This window comes from Capra hircus, chromosome 15 (genome assembly GCF_001704415.2).
Source record: "Capra hircus breed San Clemente chromosome 15, ASM170441v1, whole genome shotgun sequence".
Classification (NCBI taxonomy): domain Eukaryota; kingdom Metazoa; phylum Chordata; class Mammalia; order Artiodactyla; family Bovidae; genus Capra; species Capra hircus.
This window is the reverse complement of record NC_030822.1, coordinates 4,205,740-4,220,279: the sequence shown is the minus strand read 5'-3', so window position 1 is coordinate 4,220,279 and position 14,540 is coordinate 4,205,740. Positions and strand designations below refer to the sequence as shown.

Here is a 14,540-nt window from a genome sequence, read left to right as displayed (position 1 = left end):
ATAATCTCATTGTAGATTATTAAATATTTTCCACATATTCATATATAACATCTTCCAACGATTAGGTTAATAAAACCCTGGAGGCTCAGATGGTAAAGAATCTGCCTGCAATGTGGGAGAACCAGGCTTAATCCCTGGGTTTGGAAGATCCCCTGGAGAAGGAAATGGCTACCCACTCCAGTATTCTTGCCTGGAGAATTCCATGGACAGAGGAGCCTGGCAGGCTACAGTCCACTGGGCCGCAAAGAGTCAGACATGGCTGAGTGACTAATACTTTACAAGTTCACATATACATTTTATTCTCTTTCCCTCTCTCTCTCTCTCTTTTTTTTTTTTTCACTGTATAGGCTAGTATCTCTAGTAAAATGTTGGGGGAAAAAAAATGTAAGAGAGAAAAATCCCTTTCCTTGGTTCAAATTACAGAAAGACATGTTTCAATACTTTTTAATTTAATTGTATTTGTTAGCCCTATTGTTGAGATTAAAAAAAAATTACTTTAGTGTCATCCTTTACTGAAAGCATCCAACTTTTTATTTCCCAAATTTAAGCACCATTCTAATATTACAAGTTCAATGTGGATGATTTTACTGTATGATGTATTTTATGCTTTTTTGCTAAATTACTTTATTATTTATCTAGTAACAGTTTGTTCCCCTAGAGCATGAAATTTAAGTGAAAACTGAAATTTTCTTCTCTGTAATGCATCATTGTAACTGCATGATATAGTTAACTGAAGCTTTTTTAGACATGAAAACCTAATCAGTCACCAGATGAATTCTCTTTAGTGATGACAGTCAATGCTATATGGAAGAGAACAACCATGCAGCTGATCCCTGCCTCAGTACTGGACAATGTATGGGATACAATCAAATGATAGTATTCTAAATTGTAAATTCTGGACATAATTTGCTGTGCAGTAACAGAGTATTGAAACAGAGGACTTTAAAATGGCTACAAAACCAACTTTCAAACTTTACTTCCTTCATTCCTTTCAATGGGTAAGATGTAACACCCACAGTAGTCATCTGTGACTGCCATCTGCACATTATCTCCTCTGAAATGATGCTGTCATTTTTGTCATTTTTGCTTTTTAGACGTCTTTTTGGATGACATGATACCTACTCAAAGAAGAGAACTAGCTGATGGATGAATTATGGTCTTATGAAAAATAATTTAAACACATAGTATAATAAGAGAAAGACAGATTTAGAAAGAAAATATAAAAGAAAAAACCTTCCTCAGATTGCAACATTTCCCAATTATTTTCACTGAAAATGTTCCAGTGTACTGTCTGTTGTTCAACTCTTTCCATTTGAAGAAACAAAAGATTTTTTTTTAATTTTAATTTTATTTTTTAAAATATAAATTTATTTATTTTAATTGGAGGTTAATTACTTTATAGATTTTTTTTGGTTTAATATAATGATTCTGTGTTATCAAGTATCATCCTTTACAACCAGGAAAACTTGGGAATATAATATAATAAATGTTTATGTACTTTAATTTCAGTTTATACTTCACCAAAAGAATTAAAAAAAGAAAAGAGTTCTTAGAGAGTGGATAACATTATATGGACACAAAATGGTTGAATCCTGTACATCTTGTATCTCTGAACAGCAAACATGCATTAATATTTTTTTTGCATTAGTAAAAATTAAGGTAACAAATTATCGAGATGCTAGTAGCATGCTTTGGCTACATAAACAAAACATATCTACAAAGAAACATTCAGAGAGAAGCAGAAAGTAAAAATTTAGTGCCACACTACAAAATTCAAGGGTCATTATGCAGAGTTTTGTTTTTAATGTTACAGAAGGATCAAATTGAAGTCATTGAAAGGTAAAATGTCTAAAGTTAAAAACACGTAGCTATTTAACAACTGTTCTCCAAACTTTTGCCATCTGTACTATCTAAAAACATCATGAAAAGAAAAAAAGTGCATGATAGTTATATGAACAGGAAAGTACAATAATATCTATGGTTTTAGGGGAAAAGGTAGGTAAGTGATACTACATTTTCTCATAATATTGCAAATCACCAGTAAATTTGTGGACTGAATATAAGATTGCCTAAATACATAGTTTCTTATCAGCAACACACCGTAATATAATTCTGATACTAGAAAATCCAGCATAAAACAATAAGGCCAGGAATGAATAAACATAATAAATCTATTAATCATGTGGAAAAAGCAAACTATTGCTGATTTTACAATGACAAAATTAAATAGGAAAACAGAAAATGAATTTGAATCAAGCCTCTAATGCTCTACATGAGAGTATCAGTTTTCTCAAGGCCGTCAAGACATCCTTATTTCTCAGAGCGTATATCAGGGGGTTAAGCATCGGGGTGACAACAGTATAGAAAAGTGAGAGAAATTTGTCTGTTCTGGAAGAATTTTTGGATTTAGGTCGTAAATATGTAACGATTGCAGATCCAAAGAATAAAGTCACAACCATGACATGAGATGAGCAGGTGGAGAAAGCCTTTGCTCTTCCCGTTGCCGATGGCAGCTTCAGGATGGTGGAGGTGATTCTACTGTAGGAGCCAAGTATCAGCAGAAAAGGGACCATGACAAACAGCACAGCAACTGTAAAGACCAGCATCTCATTCAGAAATGTGTCCCCACAGGCCAGCTTCAGCACTGGGGGAATGTCACAGAAGTAGTGATTGATTTGTTTGGATCGACAAAAGGGCAGAGAGAAAATCTGGCTTGTCTGCCCTATCTCAATTGGAACTCCAGTGACCCAGCAGGCAGCCACCAGCTGGACACAGATCTTGCGGTTCATGACCAGAGGATAGTGCAGGGGGCTACAGATGGCCACGTAGCGGTCATAGGCCATCACTGTAAGCAGCAGGCACTCGATGTTTCCAAATATTAGGACAAAACTCATCTGTGTTGCACAAGCAAACAAAGAAATATGTCTTTTCTGGGTCCAAAGGTTTATGAGCATTCTAGGAAGAGTGGCAGACACATAACAGATTTCCAAGAAGGAAAGATTACCGAGGAAAAAGTACATGGGAGTCTGGAGAGTCTGGTCTGTCCCAGTTATGAGAATAATGGTGCCATTTCCCATCAGAGTTATCACATAGGTAAACAGGAAAATCACAAAAAGAAACATTTGGAGATTGGGAATGTCAGAAAATCCCAAAAGAACAAATTCCATCATTGAAGTGAGATTCACATTCACTAGATATTTTTGAGGCTCCATCTGTGAAAATAGCACAGCTAGACATTTATCTTTTTTGTTTTGTAATTTATATAAATTAAAGGGATTTAGGGGAATCATTAATAGCACATAAGGTTTCTATTCTCTATCAATGTCTAGTGTTTTACATCCTGGACTCAACATAACTGAAGGTTAATGGAGAATATGTATGCTAAATTCTAAATATAAAAGCATAAGTTACAATTCAAGGTTTCACTTTAAATAAAAGTGATATGTTTAAGAATTTGCACTTTCATTTTGAATCTGTGTGCAGAGCAAAATCTATCTATTTTACTTTTATTAAAACGGCAAAATTCTGAAGCAGAAATATTTGCATCCCACTTTCTCAGTGGTAGGGCATCACCAAATTCTGTAATGCATTTTTCAGGAATTTCCCAACTCTTCCATTAGAACTTTTTCAAGAATAAAGCATGCTTTTCCTTCCGTATTCTGCAATGATAGCTATTACTTATTGTGTGCACCTTATTTGAGACCATTCTGACTGCCTTTATCTAATAAGCAACATAGCCATCAGGCACTAGAAAGCAGGAACATTTATTTATCTTTTACAAGGATACAGCTTATGTTTGACAGTGTTCTTATCAGTTATTTAATAATGACAATCTTGAAGGAATTACATTGATGACACGATTTCTGAAACTTTGCCTGGGAAGTCTATTCTAAAATCTCTTACAATGTGCCAGAGGTCACTTTTATCTAAAAATTATCATGCTAATAATATATATATGAGATGTAGCATACAAAAATTAAAACTGAAAACTATAAATTATTTAAAATATGGCTACTACACAGTTGTCAAAACTATCAAAAGCAGAGAATATATATTTTAGCTAGTAGTATAGTATGGTTTAGTGAGTAATCGACGGACAGGGAGGCCTGGCATGCTGCGATACATGGGGTCGCAAAGAGTCAGACACGACTGAGTGACTGAACTGAACTGAACAGACACTCAAAGTTCTCCTATATTGAGATATACTTGGAAAATATAAGAATTTTAAAAGAAAGGTGATTAGTAAACTGTAGCTTTAAATGATATCTAGGAAATTGGAAAACACAAATTACCTTGTCCTACTTTTGTGTTAGTAAGCTACTTGCTGTAACATATTATTAAAGTGTGCTAATGTCATGTTATATTGATATTATAGATGAAGAAACTAGGGCTCAAAGGTTTACATGATTAAACTAAGATTAAAAAAAAACAAAACATGTTGTCTTTGACTTCCAGGATTCATGAGCATTGTGAGAAGGGTAACAGATCCATAGCTATTTCCAAAAGGAAAAAATTGCCAGGGAAAGAATACACAGAAATGTAGGGGTCAAGACCTACTTTTGTTATTAGAATTATGGTTCTATTGCCCATCAAAATAATGATATACCTAACTAAAAACAACCCAAATAGAAGCTACTGGAGATGGTGAACATCAGTAAAGACCCAGAGAAGAAATTCCTTCAGTTTAGTTAGATTTCATTCTGGAATATTTCTTTTGTTTTTTTGTTTTTCATTGCTGTTCTTTTTTTGTTCTCTTCTCTTTTTTGTGTTTTCTCTATAGAAGAAGAAGATTTAGCATTTGCTTCAACTACTTCATCTCCAACATTTCTTGTTCTTCAGTGCTAAATAAATTATAATTTCTAATGGTACAAGTTCAGCATTTTTATAGTTAAATTTTCAGCATATGCCATGAACAAGATTCATGGTAAGATCAAATTTTTGCATGTTATTCTCAACAGTGAGCAATTTAGAAAAAACTATGACTCTGTGTGCTGTCTCTAAATTATCTACACTATACCTCTTTCTTGTAGATGTTTAAGTGTTTATTATTAAGGCAAGTAGATATATAATGCTCTAATACTGTTATTTTGGAACTCAAGTCTCCATTACTTGGAAAAATTCAAATTATTAAGAAGATGTATGATGGTATTCCATATCAGTTTGCTATTGGTCATATCACCATCTCTACCCTATCTACTTCAGTTAGGTCTGTATATTTAATATTAATTAGCAGGTTAAATCATGTAAGTAATTTAAACACGGTATTGAGCTCAAAATTATTTCATTATATTAATTTAAAAGCATTTATTTTTTTCTTAAAATAGATGTTCCTTGAATTCCCCAGAACTTGCACCTGTATGAACTAGATTGTTTTATATTCGTTTCAGTTCAGTCACTCAGTTGTGTCCGACTCTTTGGGACTCCATGGACTGCAGCACCCCAGGGTTCCCTGTTCATCATCAATTTCTGGAGCTTGCTCAAATTCATGTCCATTGAGTCAGTGATGCCATCCAACCACCTCATCCTCTGTGCTCCCCTTCTCCTCCTGCCTTCAGTCTTTCCCAGCATCAGGGTCTTTTTAAAAAAATATAAATATATTTATTTTAATTGGAGGCTAATTACTTTACAATATTGTATTGGTTTTGCCATACGTCAAGTCAGTTCTTCACATCTGGTGGCCAAAGTATATGAGCTTCAGCTTCAGCATCAGTCTTTGTTTTACATTAAATCTCTTTTTAAAATATCATCAGGATTCTAATTAATTTAAAAATGCTCATTAAAATATATAGGCTCAAAACCAAGTTTATCTCTCCACATTACATAAAATATATCAGTTATTCAAGTCTTTATCATTTCAAATAATTTAAGATTATTATTAAATATTTTTAAACTGTAAACTATATTTGACCTAGTCAGAAATACATGGAAGTTCCTTTAACATATCACTCATGCTATTATAAATTAAGTATTAAATTTTAAAATAAAAGCTATAAACTAAAGCTTACAAGAATATAAAATAGTTCATATTTGTCATTCTTATATAAGATGATACTGATTTTATCTCTCTGTAGAGGATATAAATAATTATATTAGTTTATATGAAATCACAATTTAATCAGACATTCAACTTACCTTTAAAATATTCCATTCTTTCCAAAATAAAGGGCCCTTTAATAAAGTTTCTCTACCCCATGAGATCTCTTCAACCAGTCATGTCACATTTCCAATTAAAAGCCTCCTTTGGCACACTATGATCTCTTTTATTTTTCCCAGGTAGTTCTCACTCCACCCAGAATACTTTCTCCTCAGCCTCCCCATGGACCAGAGTGCACAGCAGGTTTTTTATTTCTTAAAGATGAATAAGGTGCTGAGCAGTATAACTGGAGACCATCTAAAACTGACACACACCCAGTTCAAGGCTGTCATGAACACTCTATTGTGAGCCTCTTCCTATTAACACTGAGCTTGCAGCACAGTTTCCCGAACATGTTTTTCATATATCCTCCTATATTATATTCTTAATTGATATTTAGGGTCCTGCACATGTAATTGGCCAGATGATAAATACTATTTTAATCTTACATGTTACTGATTCTTCCCCAGGCACCAGGGGGACCAAAGAGATAGATGCTGTATTATTATTCCTCAGTTCAGTTCAGTCCAGTCACTCAGTCGTGTCCAACTCTTTAGGACCCCATGAATCGCAGCATGCCAGGCCTCCCTGTCCATCACCAACTCCTGGAGTTCACTCAGACTCACATCCATCGAGTCAGTGATGCCATCTAGCCATCTCGTCCTGTGTCGTCCCCTTTTCCTTCTGCCCATAATGCCTCCCAGCATCAAAGTCATTTCCAATGAGTCAACTCTTCGCATGAGGTGGCCAAAGTACTGGACTTTCAGCTTTAGCATCATTGATTCCAAAGTAATCCCAGGATTGGTCTCCTTTAGAATGGACTGTTTGGATCTCCTTGCAGTCCAAGGGACTCTCAAGAGTCTTCTCCAACACCACTGTTCAAAAGCATCAATTCTTCGGTGCTCAGCCTTCTTCACAGTCCAACTCTCACATCCATACATGACCACTGGAAAAACCATAGCCTTGACTAGACAGACCTTAGTTGGCAAAGTAATGTCTCTGCTTTTGAATATGCTATCTAGGTTGGTCATAACTTTTCTTCCAAGGAGTAAGCTTCTTTTAATTTCATGGCTGCAGTCACCATTTGCAGTGATTTTGGAGCCCCCAAAAATAAACTCTGACACTGTTCCTGTTTCCCCATCTATTTCCCATGAACTGATGGGACTAGATGCCATGATCTTGGTTTTCTGAATGTTGAGCTTTAAGCCAACTTTTTCACTCTCCTCTTTCACTTTCATCAAGAGGCTTTTTAGTTCCTCTTCACTTTCTGTCATAAGGGTGGTGTCATCTGCATATCCGAGCTTATTGATATTTCTCCCGGCAATCTTGATTTCAGCTTGTGTTTGTTCCAGTCCAGCGTTTCTCATGATGTACTCTGCACATAAGTTAAATAAGCAAGGTGACAATATACTGCCTTGATGTACTCCTTTTCCTATTTGGAACCAGTCTGTTGTTCCCTGTCCAGTTCTAACTGTTGCTTCCTGACCTGCAGACAGATTTCTCAAGAGGCAGGTTAGGTGGTCTAGTATTCCTATCTCTCTCAGAATTTTCCACAGTTTATTGTGATCCACACAGTCAAAGGCTTCGGCATAGTCAATCAAGCAGAAATAGATGTTTTTCTGGAACTCTCTTGCTTTTTCCATGATCCAGCAGATATTGGCAATTTGATCTCTGGTTCCTCTGCCTTTTCTAAAACCAGCTTGAACATCAGGGAGTTCACAGTTCACATATTGCTGAAGCCTGGCTTGGAGAATTTTGGGCATTACTTTACTAGCATGTGAGATGAGTGCAATTGTGTGGTAGTGTGAGCATTCTTTGGCATTGCCCTTCTTTGGAATTGGAATGAAAACTGACTTTTTCCAGTTCTGTGGCCACTGCTGAGTTTTCCAAATTTGCTGGCATATTGAGTGCAGCACTTTCACAAAATCATCTTTCAGGATTTGAAATAGCTCCACTGGAATGCCATCACCTCCACTAGCTTTGTTCATAGGGATGTTTTCTAAGGCTCACTTGACTTCACATTCCAGGATGTCTGGCTCTTGGTGAGTGATCACACCACCGTGATTATCCAGGTCATGAAGATCTTTTTTGTACAGTTCTTCTCTGTATTCTTGCCACCTCTTTTTAATATCTTCTGCTTCTATTAAGTCCATACCATTTCTGTCCTTTATTGAGCCCATCTTGGCATGAAATGTTCTCTTGGTATCTCTAATTTTCTTGAAGAGATCTCTAGTCTCTCCCATTCTGTTGTTTTCTCTATTTCTTTGCATTGATCGCTGAAGAAGGCTTTCTTATCTCTTCTTGATATTCTTTGGAACTCTGCATTCAGATGCTTATATATTTCCTTTGCTCCTTTGCTTTTCACCTCTCTTCTTTTCACAGCTATTTGTAAGGCCTCCTCAGACAGCCATTTTGCTTTTTTGCATTTCTTTTCCATGGGGATGATCTTGATCCCTGTCTCCTGTACAATGTCATGAACCTCATTCCATAGTTCATCAGGCACTCTATCTATCATATCTAGGCCCTTAAATCTATTTCTCACTTCCACTGTATAATCATAAGGGATTTGATTTAGGTCATACCTGAATGGTCTAGCGGTTTTCCCTACTTTCTTCAATCTAAGTCTGAATTTGGCAATAAGGAGTTCATGATCTGAGCCACAATCAGCTCCTGGTCTTGTTTTTGTTGACTGTATAGAGCTTCTCCATCTCTGGCTGCAAAGAATATAATCAATCTGATTTTGGTGTTAACCATTTGGTGATGTCCATGTGTAGAGTCTTCTCTTGTGTTGTTGGAAGATGGTGTTTGCTATGACCAGTGCATTTTCTTGGCAAAACTCTATTAGTGTTTGCCTTGCTTCATTCAACATTCCAAGGCCAAATTTGCCTGTTACTCCAGCTGTTTCTTGACTCCCTACCTTTGCACTCCAGTCCCCTATAATGAAAAGGACATCATTTTTGGGTGTTAGTTCTAAAAAGGTCTTGTAGACCTCTTCATAGAACCGTTTTATTTCAGCTTCTTCAGCCTTACTGGCTGGGGCATAGACTTGGATTACTGTGATATTGAATCATTTGCCTTTCAAATGAACAGAGACCATTATGTCGTTTTTGAGATTGCATCCAAATACTGCATTTAGGACTCCTTTGTTGATCATGATGGCTACTCCATTTCTTCTGAGAGATTCCTGCCTCTAGTAGTAGATATAATCGTCATCTGAGTTAAATTCACCCATTCCAGTCCATTTTAGTTTGCTGATTCCTAGAATGTCAACGTTCACTCTTGCCATCTCTTGTTTGACCACTTCCAATTTGCCTTGATTCATGGACCTGACATTCCAGGTTCCTATGCAATATTACTCTTTACAGCATCGGACCTTGCTTCTATCACCAGTCACATCCACAGCTGGGTATTGTTTTTGCTTTGGCTCCATCCCTTCATTCTTTCTGTAGTTATTTCTTCACTGATCTCCAGTAGCATATTGTACTGACCTGGGGAGTTCCTCTTTCAGTATCCTATCATTTTGCCTTTTCATACTGCTCATAGGGTTCTCAATGCAAGAATACTGACGTGGTTAGCCATTCCCTTCGTAGAAAAACATTTAGAACCACTGATAGTAGAGGTTTTATTTTCTCAGTTTCAAATTCCTAGTGTGAATGCAGTTGTAAGAGAAAATAATTACAAAACTTTGTAGAGGATAAAATAACTTGAATTCTCCAACTGAGATAGTGTGGAAAAGATGCAACCTGTTCCTTCTGGGCCTCAGTTCTGGGAAAAAACAGTTATTCCCAACACCTATATTGTTTTAAAAATGTTGATTTGTTCCCAGTCATGTTACTTTTTAGTAAACAGTGGCTTCTAAGGGTTTATGCTTACAAAAATAAAATATTTCCCTGAGAGCGAGCTCTGATGGTAGTGTTATAACAGAGTGAATATGAAGGTAATAACACAGGCAGTATCAGGGATCAGGTGGAAGACATCACGGAAGGTGACTGAGGAGTGGGTGATGTGAGAAGCCAGCCATGTCTGAGCTACTGCAGGTGCATAACCAGAAGCAACTGTGCTGGAAGGAGTTCTAAAGTCTCATAATTAGCACAGTGCAGTATTATGCATGGATAGAGGAAGTTTCTAATGCCATAGAAAATAAAATTCAGAAAAAGACACAAATTTATTGTCCAATACCAAAATACCATAACATATTTGCAAAATATAGACTTTTAAATTAACTTTATTTGAAGAGCATGGTAGCTTTAAAATAGGAAAGCTTTACATGATGCATAGGTTTAAAATAGTGTAGAAAGTAAGTGAAACAATGAAAGCATTCTAAATTAAAATTTGTATAATCTTGAGGTAAGAAAACTTTGACTTTGGCTCCAAATTAGAATTCAGGACACAAAGCATGAAAAAAGTTAACTACATAAAAATAGGTAATTCTACCTGATGGAAATGAGCATGCACCAGAAGTAAAGTTAAGCTAGTATGGGTAAAGTTTTGGAAAAAATATGTCATATCTCAGATAGATTTTTATTTTCCATTACAAAATGATATGTTTCAGTTATCAAGGAAAAATCTAAAATGAAATTAGAAAATGATACTAATAGTTTAAGGAACACTTCACAGAAAACTGAGGGAAACAATTGTTTAAAAATGGGAAGATACTCAACTTCTTAATGAACAGAGAGTAAAATTTAACTGTACAGAGATTTAGTTGTTAAAAATAGTCTGATATTTTTCTATGTAGTTTTCTGGGAAAACACATTAATACACTAAGTATATTGAGAAAAACTCTGATAGAAATTAAAATTTATCCTATAATAAAAATAGTATACCAAATTGGCAAAATAAGAGTATTAAAAAAAGAACAAAACTGCTATTGGACTACTGAGAAAACTTTGAGAAAGAAATATGGATTTTCATTAATACAGTATAATAGAGTAGGAAAATCTTCTAAGGGTTTACACAGTTACATATTTTGAAAGTGAAATAACGAAAGAGTTATAGTACATGTTTCTATATTGTTAAAGCAAAGAAAGTTTTTCTCGATTGACTCAGAATTAGAATGCAGAACACAAAAACCAAAAAATCTACACAAAAACAAATAATTCTACTTGGTACAACCTTACACTAACAGTAAAATTTAAAATGTTTTGATAAAGATGACAACACATAATACCTCACCTAAAGTGCTATTTGCTTTTATTAATAAACTCCACTTAAATATCAGGAAGTCAAAATTTTAAAAAAAGTAGAAAAATGAACCAACTAGTTGAAGTAATAGTTCACAGAAAACGGAGGAAAATCATCATTTAGAAATAGAGACGAAATCTCAATTGCATTCAAGAAAAATGAATGAAAAATGTATGTTGTGTAGATTTAGTACATAAAACAGTCTAAGACATTTCCCCAATCAATCTCTTGGGAAAATATACTTTTTACACTCATGAGAATGCCAAAGCCCAAACCTGTGGAGAACTGGGCACCTTCGATTACTCTCTGAATCAATAAACATGCATAAGCATGATTTATGTCCTTCCGCATTTTTCAGCATTGTTTGTAAAAGATCATTCACTCAATTGCGAATGATCAGGTGCTCTGTCTCTCTTTGATTTAATGGGCCTTCATTTTGATGTTGTCATTGACTTTTTACTTTGTTCCATAGCTATCTGTTTCCTTCAAAGTAGGAATTTTGTAATTTTTTATCCAAATTTGTCTAGTGTTTTCAGTAGGAAGAATGTCTTGCTGTGACCCTATACATCACAACCAGAAATGAAAGTTACATCTTCATTGTTTAAATGTTCCTAATTATATTCAACTTGATTTACTACATAAAATATTGTTTTTGTGTACTTTATAATCCCTCCTTCAATAATCTTATTCATTTATTAATATATCTCCTCTATAAACTGCCAGTGAACTTTATGTTGGGGGTAGCACTTTAAAATTTAAATATCTACAATAATCTTCATTTAATGATAATGAAGTCTATTATAGGTATTTTCATATTATTTCATTATGTAAACATTTACAAAATTTTGAGAGTAGTAGCAAGTTATGTTCTCAAGTAGAGGAAATTGGATTTCGGAGGAATTAAATCATCAACCCAATGGCATAGCTGTTAAACATCAGAGCTTGTTCCATGTCCTACATCATTAGACGTCATTCCAGTTCTGTACATATTCTTCTTCCACTGAGAGATCATTTTACACCAGAGGCCAGAGTGCATTGACATAATCATTTAACTTTTCTGTTCATTGCTCCAGAATCAAGCTTTTTTTTTTTTTTTTTTTTTGTCACTAAGAAGAGGGAAAAAAAAAAAAAAATCTTGTTACTTTTCTATCCCAGAAGAGAATTAGTGTTTTTTGTCCCTGAGATATCCCTAAAGATTTCAAGAGCCAGAGAATCTGGTATACGAGTTCAAATGCTCAATACTCATAGCATCTTTCAACTGAGCACGCAGTTCATTTTCACAGGTAATATGAAAGGATTTTCATTGACAACAAAATATTTTAGAAGTGATAACCTTAAATCTTGTACTAGATTCTATGCCTTAATATTTAACTCTTAGATAAATTTTTTTCCTAGTTGATTCAGAACTGAATTAAGGATTGAGTGAGGAAATTCATGAGAACATAGTAGGGGAAATAAGAAAGACTCCCTGAATTTTTAGCCCAAAGTAGCTATAAATTAGAAAATTGTTTTAATTTCCTAGGTGGAAGACAGCAGTCAGAATTAGGATATAAATAAATGGCTATATTTTTTCAGAATGATGATACTTTGTCAATAATCTGGGATCCATCTTCCTAGACTCTTTCTCTCAAAGTGAAATCAGCTAGATGCAAAAAAAACAATTAGTTCTAATTTCCTTAATTAGTGGACAGAATTGCCTGTTTGAAGAGCACCCTGGATGAAGTAAATGACCCCATACTTTTTGTCTTTGTGTGCTAAGTCACGTCTGACTCTTTGCCACTCCGTGGACTGGCCCACTAGGCTCCTCTGTCCATGGAATTTTCCAGGCAAGAGTACTGGATTAGATTGCCATTTCCCTCTCCAGGGTATCTTTGTGATCCAGGGATCAAACCCACATCTCCTGCATTGGCAGATGGATTCTTTACTACTGGCACCACCTAGGAAACCCGTTTTGTCTATCATTCCTAATTTTTCTACAATGGATAGGTAACTGCTCTAATGAAGCATGATTAAGAATAACTTATGGCTTCATTCATAATCCACCTTTTGTGCCTATGGCTGATTCATGTTGAAGTTTGATAGAAAACAACAAAATTCACAAAGCAATTATCCTTCAATTAAAAAAAATAAATTTTAAAAAGAAAAGAAAAAAATGGAGTGCAAAAAAAAATAGATCAGAGATATAAGGTTTATCAGAAAGTTGTAAAGGACAAAATTATTGGGATATTTAAGTAAACATACTATTATTTTATTCATATGCCCCACATCAGAATGCAATGAAAGAAAATTTTTAAGGTGATTGATAGGATTAAATACTGGAATTCAGTTAGCTTAATTTCATGAGAATGATATTTTTCATTTACATAAAATGTCATGTTACACATAAGCTTAACAAAAAGAAGAGCTAATTAGATTTTGGAGTCCATTTATTATTCCAATGCTTTGACAAAAATTTGATTTCCTAGCTCCCTATTTATTTATAACTGCCCATCAAGTTAAAAATTTGAAGCAAATTATAGTCATATTTAATATGTATGCATCCTACACATATCAATGATACTTTAATAAAACATTTTAATGCATTTCATAAATAAGAACTCTGTTATCATACCATATTCATGTAGCCGAACAAAATATGCACCAACATTTTTTTTTTTAATTTTTTTTTTAAAATTTTTTAAATTTTAAAATCTTTAATTCTTACATGCGTTCCCAAACATGAACCGCCCTCCCACCTCCCTCCCCACAACATCTCTCTGGGTCATCCCCATGTACCAGCCCCAAGCATGCTGCACCCTACGTCAGACATGGACTGGCGATTCAATTCTTACATGACAGTATACAAGTTAGAATTCCCATTCGCCCAAATCATCCCACCCTCTCCCTCTCCCTCTGAGTCCAAAAGTCCATTATACACATCTGTGTCTTTTTTTCCTGTCTTGCCTACAGGGTCGTCATTGCCATCTTCCTAAATTCCATATATATGTGTTAGTATACTGTATTGATGTTTTTCTTTCTGGCTTACTTCACTCTGTATAATTGGCTCCAGTTTCATCCATCTAATCAGAACTGATTCAAATGAATTCTTTTTAATGGCTGAGTAATACTCCATTGTGTATATGTACCACAGCTTTCTTATCCATTCATCTGCTGATGGACATCTAGGTTGTTTCCATGTCCTGGCTATTATAAACAGTGCTGCGATGAACATTGGGGTACATGT

General features: G+C 34.9%; 1 protein-coding gene across 1 annotated transcript; it reads right to left on the bottom strand.

Moving 5' to 3' along the window:
- Positions 2,253-3,194, bottom strand: LOC102175499 (olfactory receptor 10AG1-like). Its single transcript, XM_018058885.1, has one exon. The coding sequence runs from the start codon at positions 3,168-3,170 to the stop codon at positions 2,253-2,255; it is 918 nt and encodes a 305-aa protein (XP_017914374.1). The 5' UTR covers positions 3,171-3,194.